Source organism: Bos taurus, chromosome 5, assembly GCF_002263795.3.
Source record: "Bos taurus isolate L1 Dominette 01449 registration number 42190680 breed Hereford chromosome 5, ARS-UCD2.0, whole genome shotgun sequence".
In the NCBI taxonomy this organism is placed as follows: domain Eukaryota; kingdom Metazoa; phylum Chordata; class Mammalia; order Artiodactyla; family Bovidae; genus Bos; species Bos taurus.
The window spans coordinates 39,627,206-39,643,144 of record NC_037332.1 but is presented as its reverse complement, the minus strand read 5'-3'; the positions used below and the strand labels follow the sequence as shown (position 1 = coordinate 39,643,144).

At 39.7% G+C, this 15,939-nt stretch overlaps 1 protein-coding gene across 1 annotated transcript in view; it reads left to right on the top strand.

Annotated features, from left to right (window-relative positions):
- Nucleotides 1-11,095: 11,095 nt before the first annotated feature.
- The window catches only part of PDZRN4 (PDZ domain containing ring finger 4), a 431,064-nt gene continuing 426,220 nt past the window's right edge, over nt 11,096-15,939 (top strand). The window contains exons 1-2 of the mRNA NM_001205492.1: nt 11,096-11,746; nt 14,202-14,288. Of these exons, the coding sequence (NP_001192421.1) occupies nt 11,096-11,746; nt 14,202-14,288 (738 nt within the window). The remainder of the gene's footprint in view (nt 11,747-14,201; nt 14,289-15,939) is intronic.

The following is a 15,939-nucleotide window of genomic DNA, read 5'->3' as shown; positions in this document are numbered from 1 at the left end:
GTGGGTTGAATAGTGGCTCATAAAAAATTTATATCCACATCCTATCACCCAGAGCTTGTGAATATGATCTGATTTGGAAAGTCTTTGCAGATGAAACTGAATTAAAGGTTTTAAGATAAGGTCATCTAGAATGCCTGGATTGGCCCTAATTACAATTCCAAGTGGCCCTATAAGAGATACATGAGGAAAGCCAGAGGAGATCAGTGAGGTGACCATGGAGGTAGAGATTGGACTGATGCAACCACACGTCTAGGAATGCCTGAAGTCATCAAATGCTTGAAAAAGAAAGGAAGAACTCTCTCCTAAAGACTTCAGATGGAGCAAGGCCCTCCAACACCTAGTGTGTGGTAGTTTACTAAGACAGCCTTCAGTTCAGTTCAGTCACTCAGTCGTGTCCAACTCTTTGCAACCCGATGAATCACAGCCAGGCCTCCCTGTCCATCCCAACTCCCGGAGTTCACCCAAACTCACATCCATCGAGTCAGTGATGCCATCCAGCCATCTCCTCCTCTGTCGTCCCCTTCTACTCCTGCCCCTAATCCCTCCCAGCATCAGGGTCTTTTCCAATGAGTCAATTCTTTGCATGAGGTGGCCAAAGTATTGGAGTTTCAGCTTTAGCATCATTCCTTCCAATGAACACCCAGGACTGATCTCCTTTAGGATGGACTGGTTGGATCTCCTTGCAGTCCAAGGGACTCTCAAGAGTCTTCTCCAACACCACAGTTCAAAAGCAGCAATTTTTCAGTTCTCAGCTTTCTTCACAGTCCAACTCTCACATCCATACATGACCACTGGAAAAATCACAGCTTTGACTAGATGGACCTTTGTTGACAAAGTGATGTCTCTGCTTTTCAATATGCTAGCTAGGTTGATCATACCTTTCCTTCCAAGGAGTAAGTGTCTTTTAATTTCATGGCTGCAATCACCATCTTCAGTGATTTTGGAGCCCAAAAAAATAAAGTCTGACACTGTTTCCACTGTTTCCCCATCTATTTCCCATGAAGTGATGGGACCAGATGCCATAATCTTAGTTTTCTGAATGTTGAGCTTTAAGCCAACTTTTTCACTCTCCTCTTTCACTCTCATCAAGAGGCTCTTTAGTTCTTCTTCACTTTCTGCCATAAGGGTGATGTCATCAGCATATCTGAGGTTTTGTTATTTCTCCTGGCAATCTTGATTTTCTATACATACATATCTACTATAAGTTTGAATTTATAAATTAAGCACAGTAAAAGATTAGCAACAGTAACTTAAAATAGAACAACTATGACAATGCTGTATACTATAATAAATAAATAAATAATAAAATACAAAATAAATAAAATAAAATGAAAGTTATGTGAATGTTGTCTCTCAAAATATCTTGCACTCATCTTTCTTTTTGTGATGACGGGATAAAATTACATGACTGCATGATGTGATGCAGTGAGGTGAATGACACAGGAATTATGACAGCAGTAGGCTGCTATTGACCTTCTGATGGTCCTTCAGATGGGGGATGATCTGTTTCCACTAATTCTAAATTATCAAGCCATGATCATGTTGATGGTTGTGGATCCTGAGTAGGATTGAGTATAATGGCACTGCTCAGAATGTTGTGCAATTTATAATCTATGAATTACTGTTTATTTCTGAAATTTTCCATCAAATATTTTCAAAATGAAGTTGACTATGGGAAACTGAAACCATACAAAGCAAAATCTCAGATAAAGGGGAACAATTGTAAATGAGGGTAAATATAATTAGTGACATCTAACATTTCCTTAGTGCTTTCAAACTATACTTAATAATATTAGTTTTAAGCTCTAGCTCCTGTATCATTATAACAAGTGGATGTGCATGCTCAGTCACTTCTGACTATTTGTGATCCTTTCGACTGCAGCCCGCCAGGTTTCCTGTCCATGGAATTTATTATAACAAGTGGTAAAAAACAAAGATGAAATTCAACAAAATAATTTGCTGGCATTCACTAAGCAACAAATTTATAAAATTGAACTTACCATATCTCAAAAGCTTATGACTTTGTGGAGAAACAATTAGAAGATACTAAGTTACAGAAAATTTTTAATGAAAAACTAAACAGAAAATAACAGTTCAGTCAATATATATAATAACTGATTAATTAAGCCAGGGTTTGAAGAACTGAGACAATTGGATTATTATGTAGAAAACCCCCAGGTATTTGAGACTAGTTATATGGGACAAAGTGATTTAAAATATAACCACATTAGTATTGCTGTTGTCATTCAGTTACTCAGTCGTGTCCGACTATTTGTGACCCCATGGACTGCAGCACACCAGGCTTCCCTCTCCTTCACCATCTCACAGAGCTTGCTCAAACTCATCTCCATTGAATTGGTGATGTCATCCAACCATTTCATCCTTTTTCATCCCCTTCTTCTCTTCAGTTCAGTCAGTTCAGTCACTTAACCATGTCCGACTCTTTGCAACCCCATCAACCACAGCACGCCAGGCCTCCCTGTCCATCACCAATCCCAGAGTTCACCCAAACCAGTGTCCATTGAGTTGGTGATGCCATCCAACCATCTCATCCTCTGTCGTCCCCTTTTCCTCCTGCCTTCAATCTTTTCCAACATCAGGGTCTTTTCAAATCAGTCAGCTCTTCATATCAGGTGGCCAAAATATTAAGCTTCACCATCAGTCCTTCCAATGAATATTCAGGATTGATTTCCTTTAGAATTGACTGGCTTCATCTTCTTGCAGTCCAAGGGACTCTCAAGAGTCTTCTCCAACATCACAGTTCAAAAGCACCAGTCCTTTGGCATTCAGCCTCCTTTATAGTTCAAATTTCACATCCATACAGAACTACTAGTAAAACCATACCTTTGACTATACAGGGGCTTCCCTCCTAGCTCAGTTGGTATAGAATCTGCCTGCAATGCTGGAGACTCGGGTTCAATTCCTGGGTCGGGAATCTTGGGCTTCCCTCTTGACTCAGCTGGTAAAGAATATGCCTGCTATGTGGGAGACCTGGGTTTGATCTCCAGGGGAAAGATTCCCTGGAGAAGGGAAAGGCTACCCACTCCAGTATTCTGGCTTGGAGAAATCCATGGACTGTACAGACCATGGGGTTGCAAAAGGTCAGACATGACTGAGCGACTTTCACTTTCACTTTGACTATATAGACTTTTGTTGGCAAAGTAATGTCTCTGCTTTTTAATATGCAGTCTAGGTTGGTCATAGCTTTTATTCCAAGGAGCAGGCATTTTTAAATTTCATGGCTGCAGTCACCATCTGCAGTGATTTTGGGGCCTAAGAAAATAAAGTCTGTCACTGTTTCCAGTGTTTCCCCTTCTATTTGCCATGAAGTGATGGGACTGGATGTATTGATCCTCATTTTTTGAATGCTGAGTTTTAAACCAGCTTTTTCATTCTCCTCATTCACTTTCATCAAGAAGCTCTTTAGTTCCTCTTTGCTTTCTGCCATAAGGGTTGTGTCATCTGCATATCTGAGGTTATTGATATTTCTCCTGGAAACCTTGTTTCCAGCTTGTGCCTCATCCAGCCTGGCATTTCACATGATGTATCCTGCATAAAAGTTAAATAAGCAGGGTGACAATATACAGCCTTGATGTACTCCTTTCCCAATTTGGAACCAGTCCGTAGTTTCATGTCCATTTCTAACTGCTGCTTGTTGACCTGCATACAGGTTTCTCAGGAGGCAGGTAAGGTGATCTGGTATTCCCATCTCTTTAAGAATTTTCTACAGATTGTTGTGATCTACACGTAGGCTTTAGGATAGTAAATTAAGCAGAAGTAGATGTTTTTCTGGAATTCTCTTGATTTTTCTATGATCCAATGGATGTTGGCAATTTGATCTCTGGTTCCTCTGCCTTTTCTAAATCCAGCTTTTATATCTCGTAGTTCTCAGTTCATGTACTATTCAAGTCTAGCTTGGAGAATTTTGAGCATTACGTTGCTAGCCTGTGAAATGAGTACAATTGTGTGGTAGTTTGAACATACTTTGGCGTTGCCTTTCTTTGGGAATGGAATGAAAACTGACCATTTCCAGTCCTGTAGCCACTGCTGAGTTTTCCAAATTTGCTGACATACTGAGTGCAGCACTTTCACAGTATCATCTTTTAGGATTTGAAATAGCTCAACTGGAATTCCATCACCTCCACTAGCTTTGTTCATAGTGATGCTTCCTAAAGCCCATTGACTTTAAACTCCAGGATGTCTGGCTCTAGGTGAGTGATCAGACCATGGTGGTTACCTGAGTCATTGAGATCTTTTTTGTATAGTTCTTCTGTGTATTCTTGCCACCTCTTCTTAATATCTTCAGCTCCTGTTAGGTTCATACCATTTCTGTCCTTTATTGTGCCCTTCTTGGCATGAAATGTTCCCTTGGTATCTCTAATTTTTTTGAAGAGATCTCTAGTCTTTCCCATTCTGTTACTTTCCTCTATTTCTTTGAATTGTTCTTCAGGAAGTCTTTATCTCTCGTTGCTTCTTTGGAATTCTGCATTCAGATAAGTTTATCTTTCCTTTTCTCCTTTGCCTTTGAGACAATTTGAGACCAGTTATATGGGACAAATTGATCTAAAATATAACCATGTTAGCATTACACATAACAATTAATAACATAAATATTCTCATTCACTAATTACTCCAAGGCATCTAATAAGTATGAACGTAGATGTTCTCTCCTTAAAGGACAGCAAAAAAATGGTAGCCGTTGAACAGTGGGATTCAAATATATATATTTATCACTTCAATTTGCAATGAGATTTGATATGCACATTTTATTCTAAAATAACTCAGCAGTCAAGGTGTGAAAAAAAAATGATGTTACTGTGTAGTATTTAAGAGTGAAAGTTCTTTAATGAGGCAGATTTTGGTTTAATCCCTGGTTCTGCCACTTTTTTTGTAAACTTGGGTAAATTGTAGGAGTAATAATAGTATCTGCCCAAAATGGTCATTGAGAGAATTGATTGAGAGTGTGCATGTAAAGATTGCCTTCACATAGTAGAGTTATTACATATTGGCTCTTATAGTTGTTTTTAATAACTTCCCTCTTTATCAGCAACTATGATCCACAGAGATACAGCACAGAAAATCAAGGTAAATCAAATAAAGGATTTAATATATTTTCCTATACAAAGCACCTCTCACTTAAGGTAACATTCAGTTCAGTTCAGTCTCTCAGTCATGTCTCACTCTTTGTGACCCCATGCACTGCAGCATGTCAGGCCTCCCTGTCCTTGAGCAAACTCCTGGAGCTTGCTTAAACTCATATTCATTGAGTCGGTGATGCCATCCAACCATCTCATCCTCTTTCACCCCCTTCTCCTCCTGCCTTCAATCATTCCCGGCGTTAGTGTCTTTTCAAATGAGTCAGTTCTTCGTATCAGGTAGCCAAAATATTGGAGCTTCAACTTCAGTATCAATCCTTCCAAAGAATATTCAGGATGGATTTCCTTTAGGATAGACTGATTCGATCTCCTTGCTGTGCAAGGGAATGTCAAGAGTCTTCTCCAACACCACAGTTCAAAAGCATCAGTTCTTTGGCGACTCAGCTTCCTTTATGGTCCAACTCTTACATCCATACATGACTCCTAGAAAAACCATAGTTTTGACTAGATGGACTTTTGCTGGCAAAGTAATGTCTCTGCTTTTTAATATGCTGTCTAGGTTCCTCATAGCTTTTCTTTTCAAGGAGCAAATGTCTTTAGTTTAATGGCTGACAAAACGTGGTCCAGTGGAGAAAGGAATGGCAAACCACTTCAGTATTCTTGCCTTGAGAACCCCATGAACATTATATAAAGGTAACATTACTATCTTATTTAAGAGCAATCTCTCACAATTGACCTCTCTTAAACAGGTTAATAATGTTACTTTAAGTAATGTCTCAGTGACTTTAGAAAGTCAGACCATAAGGGAATTGAAAGTTACCAAAATGTTTAATTGATTCAGTTCAGTTGCAGAGTCAGTGTCTGATTCTTTGTGACCCCATGGACTGCAGCATGCCAGGCTTCCCTGTCCATCACCAAATCCTGGAGTTTACTCAAACTCATGTCCACTGAGTTGGTGATACCATCCAGCCTTCTCATCCTCTGTCATCCCCTTCTCCTCCTGCCTTCAATCATTCCCAGCATCAGGGTCTTTTCAAATGAGTCAGTTCTTCACATCAGGTGGCCAAAATAGTGGAGTTTCAGCCTCAGCATCAGTCCTTCCAATGAATATTTAGGACTGATTTCCTTTAGGATGGACTGGTTGGATCTCCTTGCATTTTAAGGGACTCTCAAGAGTCTTCCAACACCACAGTTCAAACGCATCAATTCTTCGGTGCTCAGACTTTTTTATAGTCCAACTCTTACATCCATACATGACTACTGGAAAAACCAAAGCTTTGACCAGATGCACCTTCGTTGGCAAAGTAATGTCTGTGCTTTTTAATATGCTGTCTAGATTGATTGCTTTTCTTCAAATTCTCCATTTCACTTTGTCTGACAAGTTATTCCCACAGAGATTGCACAATTACCATAAATCTTTTACTGTATTTGGAATGCATAATAACTTTGTTCATATCACTTTATTCCTCTTAAAAATGGCAATCTGTACTGTCATGATGTTGCTTCTAGCTATTTTGCTAAAGGTAGCCCAAAAGCAAGATAATAGCAAATAACTCCTAAAGAAAGGGATTGTAAAGACTTACACAGCTCTATGTTCTCTGAGTGTAATCAATTCTCTATTTACCAATGAGTAAAATATATCACAGAGTGTCTCTCATCTGGCATAGTATGTAACCCACATATCTTCTAAAAATACCTACCTTGTTTTAAATGGACTTTCAAAAATTCAACTTTAAAACATCTCTCAATTTATCAAGTTTGGAATTTTTAACTAGTCTCAAGTTGACAGTCTTGCTGTTCCTCGCTGTGCCCACTGTTTGCTGAACCCAGGCTAGGCAAGACAGGAGAGGGGAAGCTGGAAGAAAACTCAAGGAGTCATAGGAACTGCAGACATGTTTATTCTCTAATGGTGGGTATGCCGGCCATAGCAGCAGACACTCTGTATTCTCTCCTTTCGTGGTTGACCCAGAGGACACAGCAATAATGCAGCCACAAGGGCTTTTTGAGGTGGAGCTTATATATGCTTATAGAACAAAAGTGGCCCGTGGCCAAGTAGGTACATTGTGATGTGCATGTGCAATGCTATAAGCGATCACAGCTGTTATATAACCATGCATTTAAGAAACATGGGGCAGGAATGAAAGCCTCACCACTGCCATCTTGGCTAATTTGCTCTTTCCCTACATTGACCTTTATATTATCTTATGCTTTATGAACATATTTATTTATGCTACTAGATACAATCTTGATCTAGATTATGCTGCAAAACTATCAAGAACAAAAATGAATTTTAGTTTCGTTAATACTGATACATATAGAGCAGCTGGGTATTTTTGTCTTTTCTATCAGAATAATATTATATAGTTTTATTTTGTTGTTCAGTCACTAAGTCATGTCCGACTCTTGCACCCCATGGACTATAGTCCACCAGGCTCCTCTATCCATAAATTTGGGAAAATGTATTTGATTATAGACCATGAAATTAATTAATGATAAATGACTAGAGAGTCAGAGAAAAGAAAATAGAAATAATGGGATTTCCAGTTCTTATAATAGAAGATGTAAAAATTTACTCTTGTGTTAAAATAATAAATTATTCTATATAAACATATGAAATAAATGACTTATTTAATTTTTTCTTTGAAAAAATTTCTTCAGGTTTCCTGATTTCACAATTCTTAATCAAATTCATGAGACAACATGACAAAAATCACAAATGAGTTGGTTTAAAGTATTATCTTCACATGGAGTGGGAAATATCTCTTCCTTATTTTTCACATCTCCATTCATCATTTGTGAGTCTTGGAATATAGTATTTCAGTATTAGGTCTTTTAACATTTGACTTGAACAATAAGTAACTCTCTGATTCCCTATTCATCCCTGAAAGTAAGGATGATTCAGAACTGAGTTGGAACCCTGCCTCTTTTCACTCAAAACATCTATGGGCATACTTTATTTTTCATTACTGGTCTAGAAATTGACCCAAAGAATATAGCAAGTTAATTTTTTAATCTGCTTTCAGGAATATGATTCCTGACAGTGAATTGAAGGAAAAACTATTTCTTAAGCTGAAAATACCCAACCAAATATCAACTATTTAAAGACATTTTGAATCAACAACAGAGCCCCTGGCTTAGTGACAAACCAGGTGTATGTATTGTCTTCCCCTTGTCTCTCAGTTGGCCATTCATATTCTCAAGTTCAGTCTGAAAGAAAGCTTAAGAGGAAAAAGACAGGCATGGTCTTGGCTACAGCCAACAGGATACCTAGACAAGAAGGAAGACAATGGCTCATCTTTCAGTTCTTCCTACAATATTGCTATTCAGCCTGCAGACTTCACTAACCAGCCACTCTTAAAAGAAAATTATGATGCTGAAAACATAAGGATATGCACAAACTAATGATGCAAGGCACTAATTTGTCTCATTTGCCAAAAGACATTTAAATATTACTGGATCAGTTTTGCTGAAATATTGTGCATACTCTATTTTAAATTTATTCCAAATGCTTCCTTTGCTTACCTCAGCTAATTACCTCAATCTAATTCAGCTTCATGTTTCTAGCTCGCCCAAGCTTTTCTTATTTTTCTTATATATGGAATAATTTTTTGCAGTCTGTGAAGTGAAATCAGACTATTTGGCTCAACTGATGTCACACCTTTATTATGTTGCAACATTTTCAGATGGGAAGAATCCATGGGGTTCATGTTAAGTGTGTCCATTACTTTAGGGTTTAACTTGTACTGTTTTTCTCCTGGTACTGAACTCTTTTGGAAATACTCAAGCTTGCATGTTCTCAAAATTAAAAGGTTTTCCCAAGTTCACTTTTGGCCTACTTTGTTACTTGGCTTCACTTTACATGTTCTCATTTTTTAACTTGTTATTCTCTGTGGACACGGTCTTTGACATCCATCTTCCCTTTAGCAATCAAAACATTATATAACCTGGAAAAACTCATACCATAACCTGTTCACGTTTCTAACTTTTGTTGTATGAATTGCATGGATGGACCAAGTGCATTATGTAACCATTGTTTTATTTCTTTCTTTTCAAGTAACTGCAAGTCTCATTTTCTAGTATATTTCTAGAATATTTTTAGATTCCATCTGTTCACATTCACTTTTTTTAAAAAGTTCCCTTTGCCACTGTTTCTATTGTAAAACAATAATTGCCAAGCCCTATCTATAAAGTCACAGCTATAAGTCACAGCTTTTTCAATAGCTTAAAAGATGGAATAGATGCCTCTTGCTCAGAATTATTTGAATACATTTTATAACATTCTGCTTTTCACAATTCACCCAATTCCCAAGAATATGTTCATGCTGTTAAATGATTTCTTATTTATTCAGTGAATTCATTGTTTATTTACTTGGCCAAGAGGGAGAGGAATGTAGAGCACTGTGCCAAATGTTACTTTATCGTATACTGTATATCATATATTGTGACTGTACATATAAAATAATCTTGTTTTGAAACAAGTTTAAAAACATATCATATATTTGGCAACCCACCTCAGGATCCTCACTTGCTACTGAACTACTCTAATGAAGTCTCCTCTTTCAAATGGCTCAGAAAATTATTAACCTCTACAATTAGCCTTTGCTAATTCTTTAGTTGGTGTCAAGGATTTAAAGGACAAAGTCTGGAGCCTCTTTCATGTGTTTCAACTGATAGATTTTGGCACTATTTCAAGTACATAATTTTCTGGGAACAGTGAGGAGTCAATCAGGGACTACTTTAGGAAGTTCATCCTAAGTTATGTGGAAGTAACTTCAGGATAAATGGCAATAAGTGGTGTTATCCTGGCGACAGAATTGCTCTGCATTCCTAAGGTTCAGAAGATGGTGAAGGAAGCTGGGGCAGATAGGCCAAAGGGTTTCCTTACTCCATGTGTCCTGTAAGGCCTGCTTGCTACACACTTTGAAGAGTCAAACTGGAGGAAGGGGGCAGTTTGGATCTAAACTGTATTTTCAAGGTAAGTAGGGGGAATTGGTCATAAATTTTATTTCTGTTATTTCACTGCTTTCTTTCATAATCTTTTCCTTTAATCCTCCTTTTCAGGTGCCCAAATGATCACATTCCTGTTCCCAGTGGTAAAATGCTTGTGGAAGTAGAAGACAAGACGGATGGTGTGGTGCTTGAACTTGGAGTCAGACTGCCTGGTAACAGAATCCTAGCGTCCTCCTGCTGCAGAGGATCTTGAATGGCGATTCAAGTTCTCGCTAAGCGGGAGATGTCCTAAGGAGAGCACCTGGCCTTTTCCCGGCCTTTGTTGTCAGTCAACATCCCGCCTCTCTTACACTCACCTGATTTCTGGATTGTGATTTAAGAAGCCTGGCTCTGTAGATATTCAGAGTGATTTCCTTCGGCCGCAGTCACTTAGCGGATGATTTTGTTGTGGATTTGAAAGAACAGAAGCTCATCGACCTCAAACACATTTATTGAAGAACGACTGGAATGCCTGGCGATGAAGACAGCGGAAAACCCGACAACGGTCCTGCTCCTCCGGAGAGACTTTCCATTCTGGTGGAGTTGACTTCTTTCTCAACGCCTGCACTGTGCCGTGCCAGCTCTATCCAAGGACTGCTGAAGTTCACTATTTGGACAAAGGGGTCCACAGCTTTCCAGCGGATAGCTGTAATCCGACCTCAGCTCCCCTCTGACAACATTTGAAGTAATATAAACTGCAGAGCAGCGAACAGCAATGTAGATTGGCGGAGCGGGGAGAGGGAAGAGGAGAAGGAGCTGGGGGAACTGGGGAGAGGGGGATCCCCTGGTGGTGGCGTCTATTCGTGTCAATACGGCAGAATCAGGGGACCTAGTCGGAGCCAGAAAACTTCAAGCCAAACAAACTCTGAGATCACTCCCCCTCACCCGTTCCTCTCCCTTCCGACGAACCATCACAGCTAAGAGCACCTTCCCTGTGGTAGCTCGGGGGAGACAGGGGGCTCGGAGAAGGTGGACCCCGCATTCGTGCCCCCTTCTCCCCCATCCCCACCATGGGCTTTGCCCTGGAGCGCTTCGCCGAATCGGTGGACCCAGATTTCCAGTGCAGATTGTGCGGCCAGGTGCTGGAGGAGCCCCGGTGCACGCCGTGCGGGCATGTCTTCTGCGCCCGCTGTCTGCTGCCCTGGGCGGCGCGGCGGCGCCGGTGCCCGCTGCAGTGCCGGCCCCTGGCGCCCGGCGAGCTGTACCGGGTGCTACCTCTGCGCAGCCTCGTCCAGAAGCTGCGCATCCAGTGCGACTACCGCCCCCGCGGCTGCGGCCGCTCGGTGCAGCTGAGCGAGCTGGCGGCGCACGTCGAACGCTGCGACTTCGGCCCTGCCAGCCGCCGCCACCTGGGCAGCGTTTCCCGGCCGGACGGCCCGGGCAGTGGGGACCGGTCCGTGCGGGGGGGCTGCCGCTCAGCGCCCGGGATCCGCCGCGGCGGGGGCGGGGGCTCACGCGGGGGGTCGCCGGGCGTCTGCGGCAGAAGCTGGAGGGGGCCCGGGCCTCGGGTCTGGAGGCGGCGCGAGAAGGCGCTCCTAGCGCAGCTCTGGGAGCTGCAGGGCGAGGTGCGGCTCATCGCCCGCAGGTACCAGGAGAAGTTGACCCAGTACATGGCTCACGTCCGCAACTTCGTCAGGGACCTGGGTGGCGGCCACGACGCGGTAAGGCTGAGGGATGGGGTACCGGGGAATGATCCATCGGGGTGGAAAGGGGAACAGTGTTTTCTGGCACTCAAGATTCTTTTGCAAGGTGACATCCTTCCTCACGCAGTAGGAAACATCCACCGCTCTGATCATCCACTACTCTTACCTGTCTTGTGTTTTAGTATTGCAGTCAACGAGGATTCTCCCTTTCCCTTCTACTGGGATTGGAAGAAGTAACAGCTTCAATTCCAACTTTTCGGTGGAGAAGGAGGAATTAATAAAACTCATTTTCCCACCAGAGCCTTGCTTCACATCTTCCACTCTCCTGCCCTAACCTCTCCACCTTTTTTTTTTTTTTTGCACCTTTGGCCTTTGTCTGAAGCCAGTTTGAGGAGGAAAGCCAGGAAACGAGGACCTCTCTGACTCTGCCTCCCCATTGCCAGGGCGTGTCAGTCAGTCTCACACCTTTAGGTCTGAATGACTTAGTTTCTACCAAACCGCCGGTATCAGCCACCTTCTACTCAGCACAGGGACTCAGGGATGCGGGAAACCAGAATCACTTGGAGTTAAGAAATGAAGAGATGAGATTTCTTAGACCTACCGGGTTATTTTCATCACCCTAACCTTCCCTAAATAGTCCTTACGTGTTCCCGAATTTCATTATTAGTGGAATGTTGCGCGTGTGAGTGTGAGACTTGGGGAACCAAGTCAGGAGCTCACATCCATCTGCGCTCAGACTAGCCCGATGAGCTCCTGAGCTGTTTCATTTCTTTGTCGAGGCTTCTGGCCTTGAACTGTGTTCCTGGACTGCCCACTTTCCAATCGAATAAACAAGCCTCCTTGCAGCGGCTGGTGAGATGAGGCCTGTTTATAAAGCTGTTCCTTCTCTTCTGAAGGACTTCTGCACAGTGTTTGACATTGTTGGTCGCTGCCATGGTGAGCAGAGATTTAGCAGAACTTACACTCCGTTCAAGGAGCTGTTTTCATTCCCCAGCCTCCTGGGGAGGAGCAACCCAGGAGGATGCCCATCTGGGACTGCTTTGCACTGCCTCCAGCTCAGGCACCAAGATTAGAAGCTTCTGTCCTTGAACCTAAAAAAGGATAATTGAAGGGTGAGGAGCTGAGCTGTATCTAGTCTGATCAGAAGTACACCCTTATTAAAAGATTGGATTCTATTACGTTTCTTTCTTTTTTATTGTATCTGTATCTAGTTAAATTTATAAAATGGGAAGACCAGAGAGAAGCACAGAATTATGGTCTGTAATACTGGTTAAGGGTACAAGGTTTGGGGGAAGGAAGGGTTGGGGGAAAGGAGCAAGGCTAGATTATATGACAGAGAAGTCCATGCAACAAGTCAGGCTGTGGTTCTGAGAAGTGAGGAAGAACAGAGCGAGATCTGTATCTACTTACAGACTACTTACCAAAAGGCTTCTCTGTGCTGCTCAGAAATGTTTTGCCTCTACCAGTAGGGGCTGCTGTGCACACTGCCTGGGAAAAGCTCCTGAGAAAAAGTGGTGATGATGGTAGTAGCTGTGACGATGTTTATGGAAATTCATCATTCCAGAGTAATTACCAAACATGTAATTTCCTCAGATAGTTAATAATATCCATAACCATGAATGAAGCTCATAGTCTCAGACTATTTCATCTTATGTTTAAATTGGTCTTTATTAATAAGCAGATATTGTAGATAGAATTCCTATTTGTGTAACCATTATTTGGCCATCAGGAAAGCAATGCATACTACTTTAGTTAACACAAATCCTCTCTCTCTCTTTTTAAAATTCTGCAAAACCAAGTAAAATACCATTTAAAATCAGGATTACTGTAACCTACAAGACCCTGTATTTCAATAGCAATCTGAATATTACTGTTGAAAGAAATTTATAAATAATATATTATACATATAAATTTATAAATATCCTTTACATCCCTCAAGACTTTCCAAAGTGAAATTTTTATACAAAATAATTCTTAGATTATTTAACAATTTACTAAACTCATCTATAATGGAGAGGAAAAACATAGATACCTGTATAGTTGAATCAGAAATCTATTTTAAATTACAGTGGACTCAGAATTATATGCTACATTGGGATAAAAGCTGCATGTGTAAAAATACACAGCCATTTAGCCATTTTTGGAAATAGTTATTTTTCTTACATCCATGGTTTTTCCTTAAAATGCATACTTTCATTGTAAATTTAGGAAGAAATTAATCTCAAGAATTCAGCCATGCTTATCTTTAAAACTTTAAGGTTTTCTCTTTTCCAAATTTAATTTTTTTACTTTAAAAAATTTTTGATTCATGTTGATGTATGGCAAAACCAATACAATATTGTAAAGTAATTAGCCTCCAATTAAAATAAATAAATTTATATTAAAAAACAAAAAAATAAAAATAATTTTGTAGCACTTACTTTTTTTCTTTTATATTTTTAACTAGTTAGTTATTTTACCCCTTTTCTTCTAGGAAGGAGAACATAAGCCACTCACTATTGTATTGGAAAGAGAAAATGACACTTTGGGATTCAATATTATAGGAGGTCGACCAAATCAGGTAACTGATCTTGTTAATGCATAACTCGTTTCTTGTTTATAAAATAATAGAAGACTTAGCTTTCATTTGTGGATTTTGAGTAAAAAAAAAAAAAAAGTGATTTAATCTTTAAAATAGTGCTTGTCATCAAGTATCAGATTTCTTAATTGCAAATATTCCAGTGTAAATATTCCAGAACATGGTGAGAGTTTTTTGAGAAAAATAAGACAAAACAACAGTTAACTTTGCTACTTAAAAAAAAAAAAGAGTACATTTCACATTTTATCTTCGTATAGTCCTGTTGGCAACTTTCTTGAATAAATCTATTTCACAAAAATGTATATGCAATTTCTGCTTGATAATCTTAGGTGTATCACTTGTTCGTAACTCTTATTTATTATTTCAAATTGATTAATTTTCATATGCTAACACAGACCAGTAAGTTTCTAATATATCTTGAATGAATGAAGAGTTAAAATGAATTGAAATAAGAGATAGTTGTTTTCACAATTTCATAGAAAATACCATGCTTAGGAAAGATAGTTGATCTGACATATTTTGACTCCCCAAATCAATTCCTTTATTTAACTGAATGAATAATTTTTTCTACACTGATGCCAATCTTTTTCAAAATTCATGAGTTTATAAACTCATAATAAATACTGCAGCTGCAAAGTTCTTTCTTATCCTTCAAATACTGTATCAGCTTAATTTTCATCCTCACTAGGAGGGGTGATGAAGTTTTTAAAAAATCGTATTCTTTCAATTTCCCAAATCAGCTGTCATGAAAATTTTGCGCCCTGCCTTGCAGATGTTTTCCATGGGAACTGAACATTGTTAGCCATATGCTGTGTTCAGGCCAGGATGGCAATGACATGTTTCCCCCTTTTATTTGGCATTTTAAAAACCTAGCAACTAATGACTGCTACGTTTCTGTTTCTAGAACCGTTCCCTTTTATTATGAAAAGGTAGAAGTCTTTTTAGCATATCATTTTGTTTTCTTTTCCCCTGTTAGGTGTTTGACATTTAGATGAAACTAGACATTTTCAAGAGCCTCTTAAAATTCATGTTAAAGAAGGCTAATAAATGAGAAATAATCTTATTTAACCTGCCATAAAGTGATGTGACATTTAAAATTATATAATTTATTATTATAGGATGTTGGGCATTTTCCCTAAATGAGTTTTGCAATGTAATTGGTGTTCTGTGACTTACTAAAATGCTATGTATGATACTGACAATGTGTTTGAGGTTTAACTAATAATCAGACTCACTGTACATGGAACCCATTCCAGAAAGCCACTGAAATTTGGAGTTGATCTTTCAGAATTTTACACTTGAGTAAATGGTTTCCCCTGTGAATAGATACAGTCAGAGCTGTATTTCCAAATGTGTCCCATTGTGAGGGTATATTTTTAGAACTATGACTACCTCTCAAACCAATTACATAGTGAGGCTGGATATGCTTTTTATTTCCTTCAACTTAGAATCTTTTTAATGGCTACACCTCTTTAGAAGTGAGATGTTTTATAAACAATATTTAGAAGCCTACTGTTATCACCTTATACATGGCTTTCCTCATAGTTTTTATGTATATGTACACAAAAACAGGAAGTAAATAGATAATCTTGTCAAAGATGTGGGATTCCTTCACTAAAGCTGCCATCTAGAT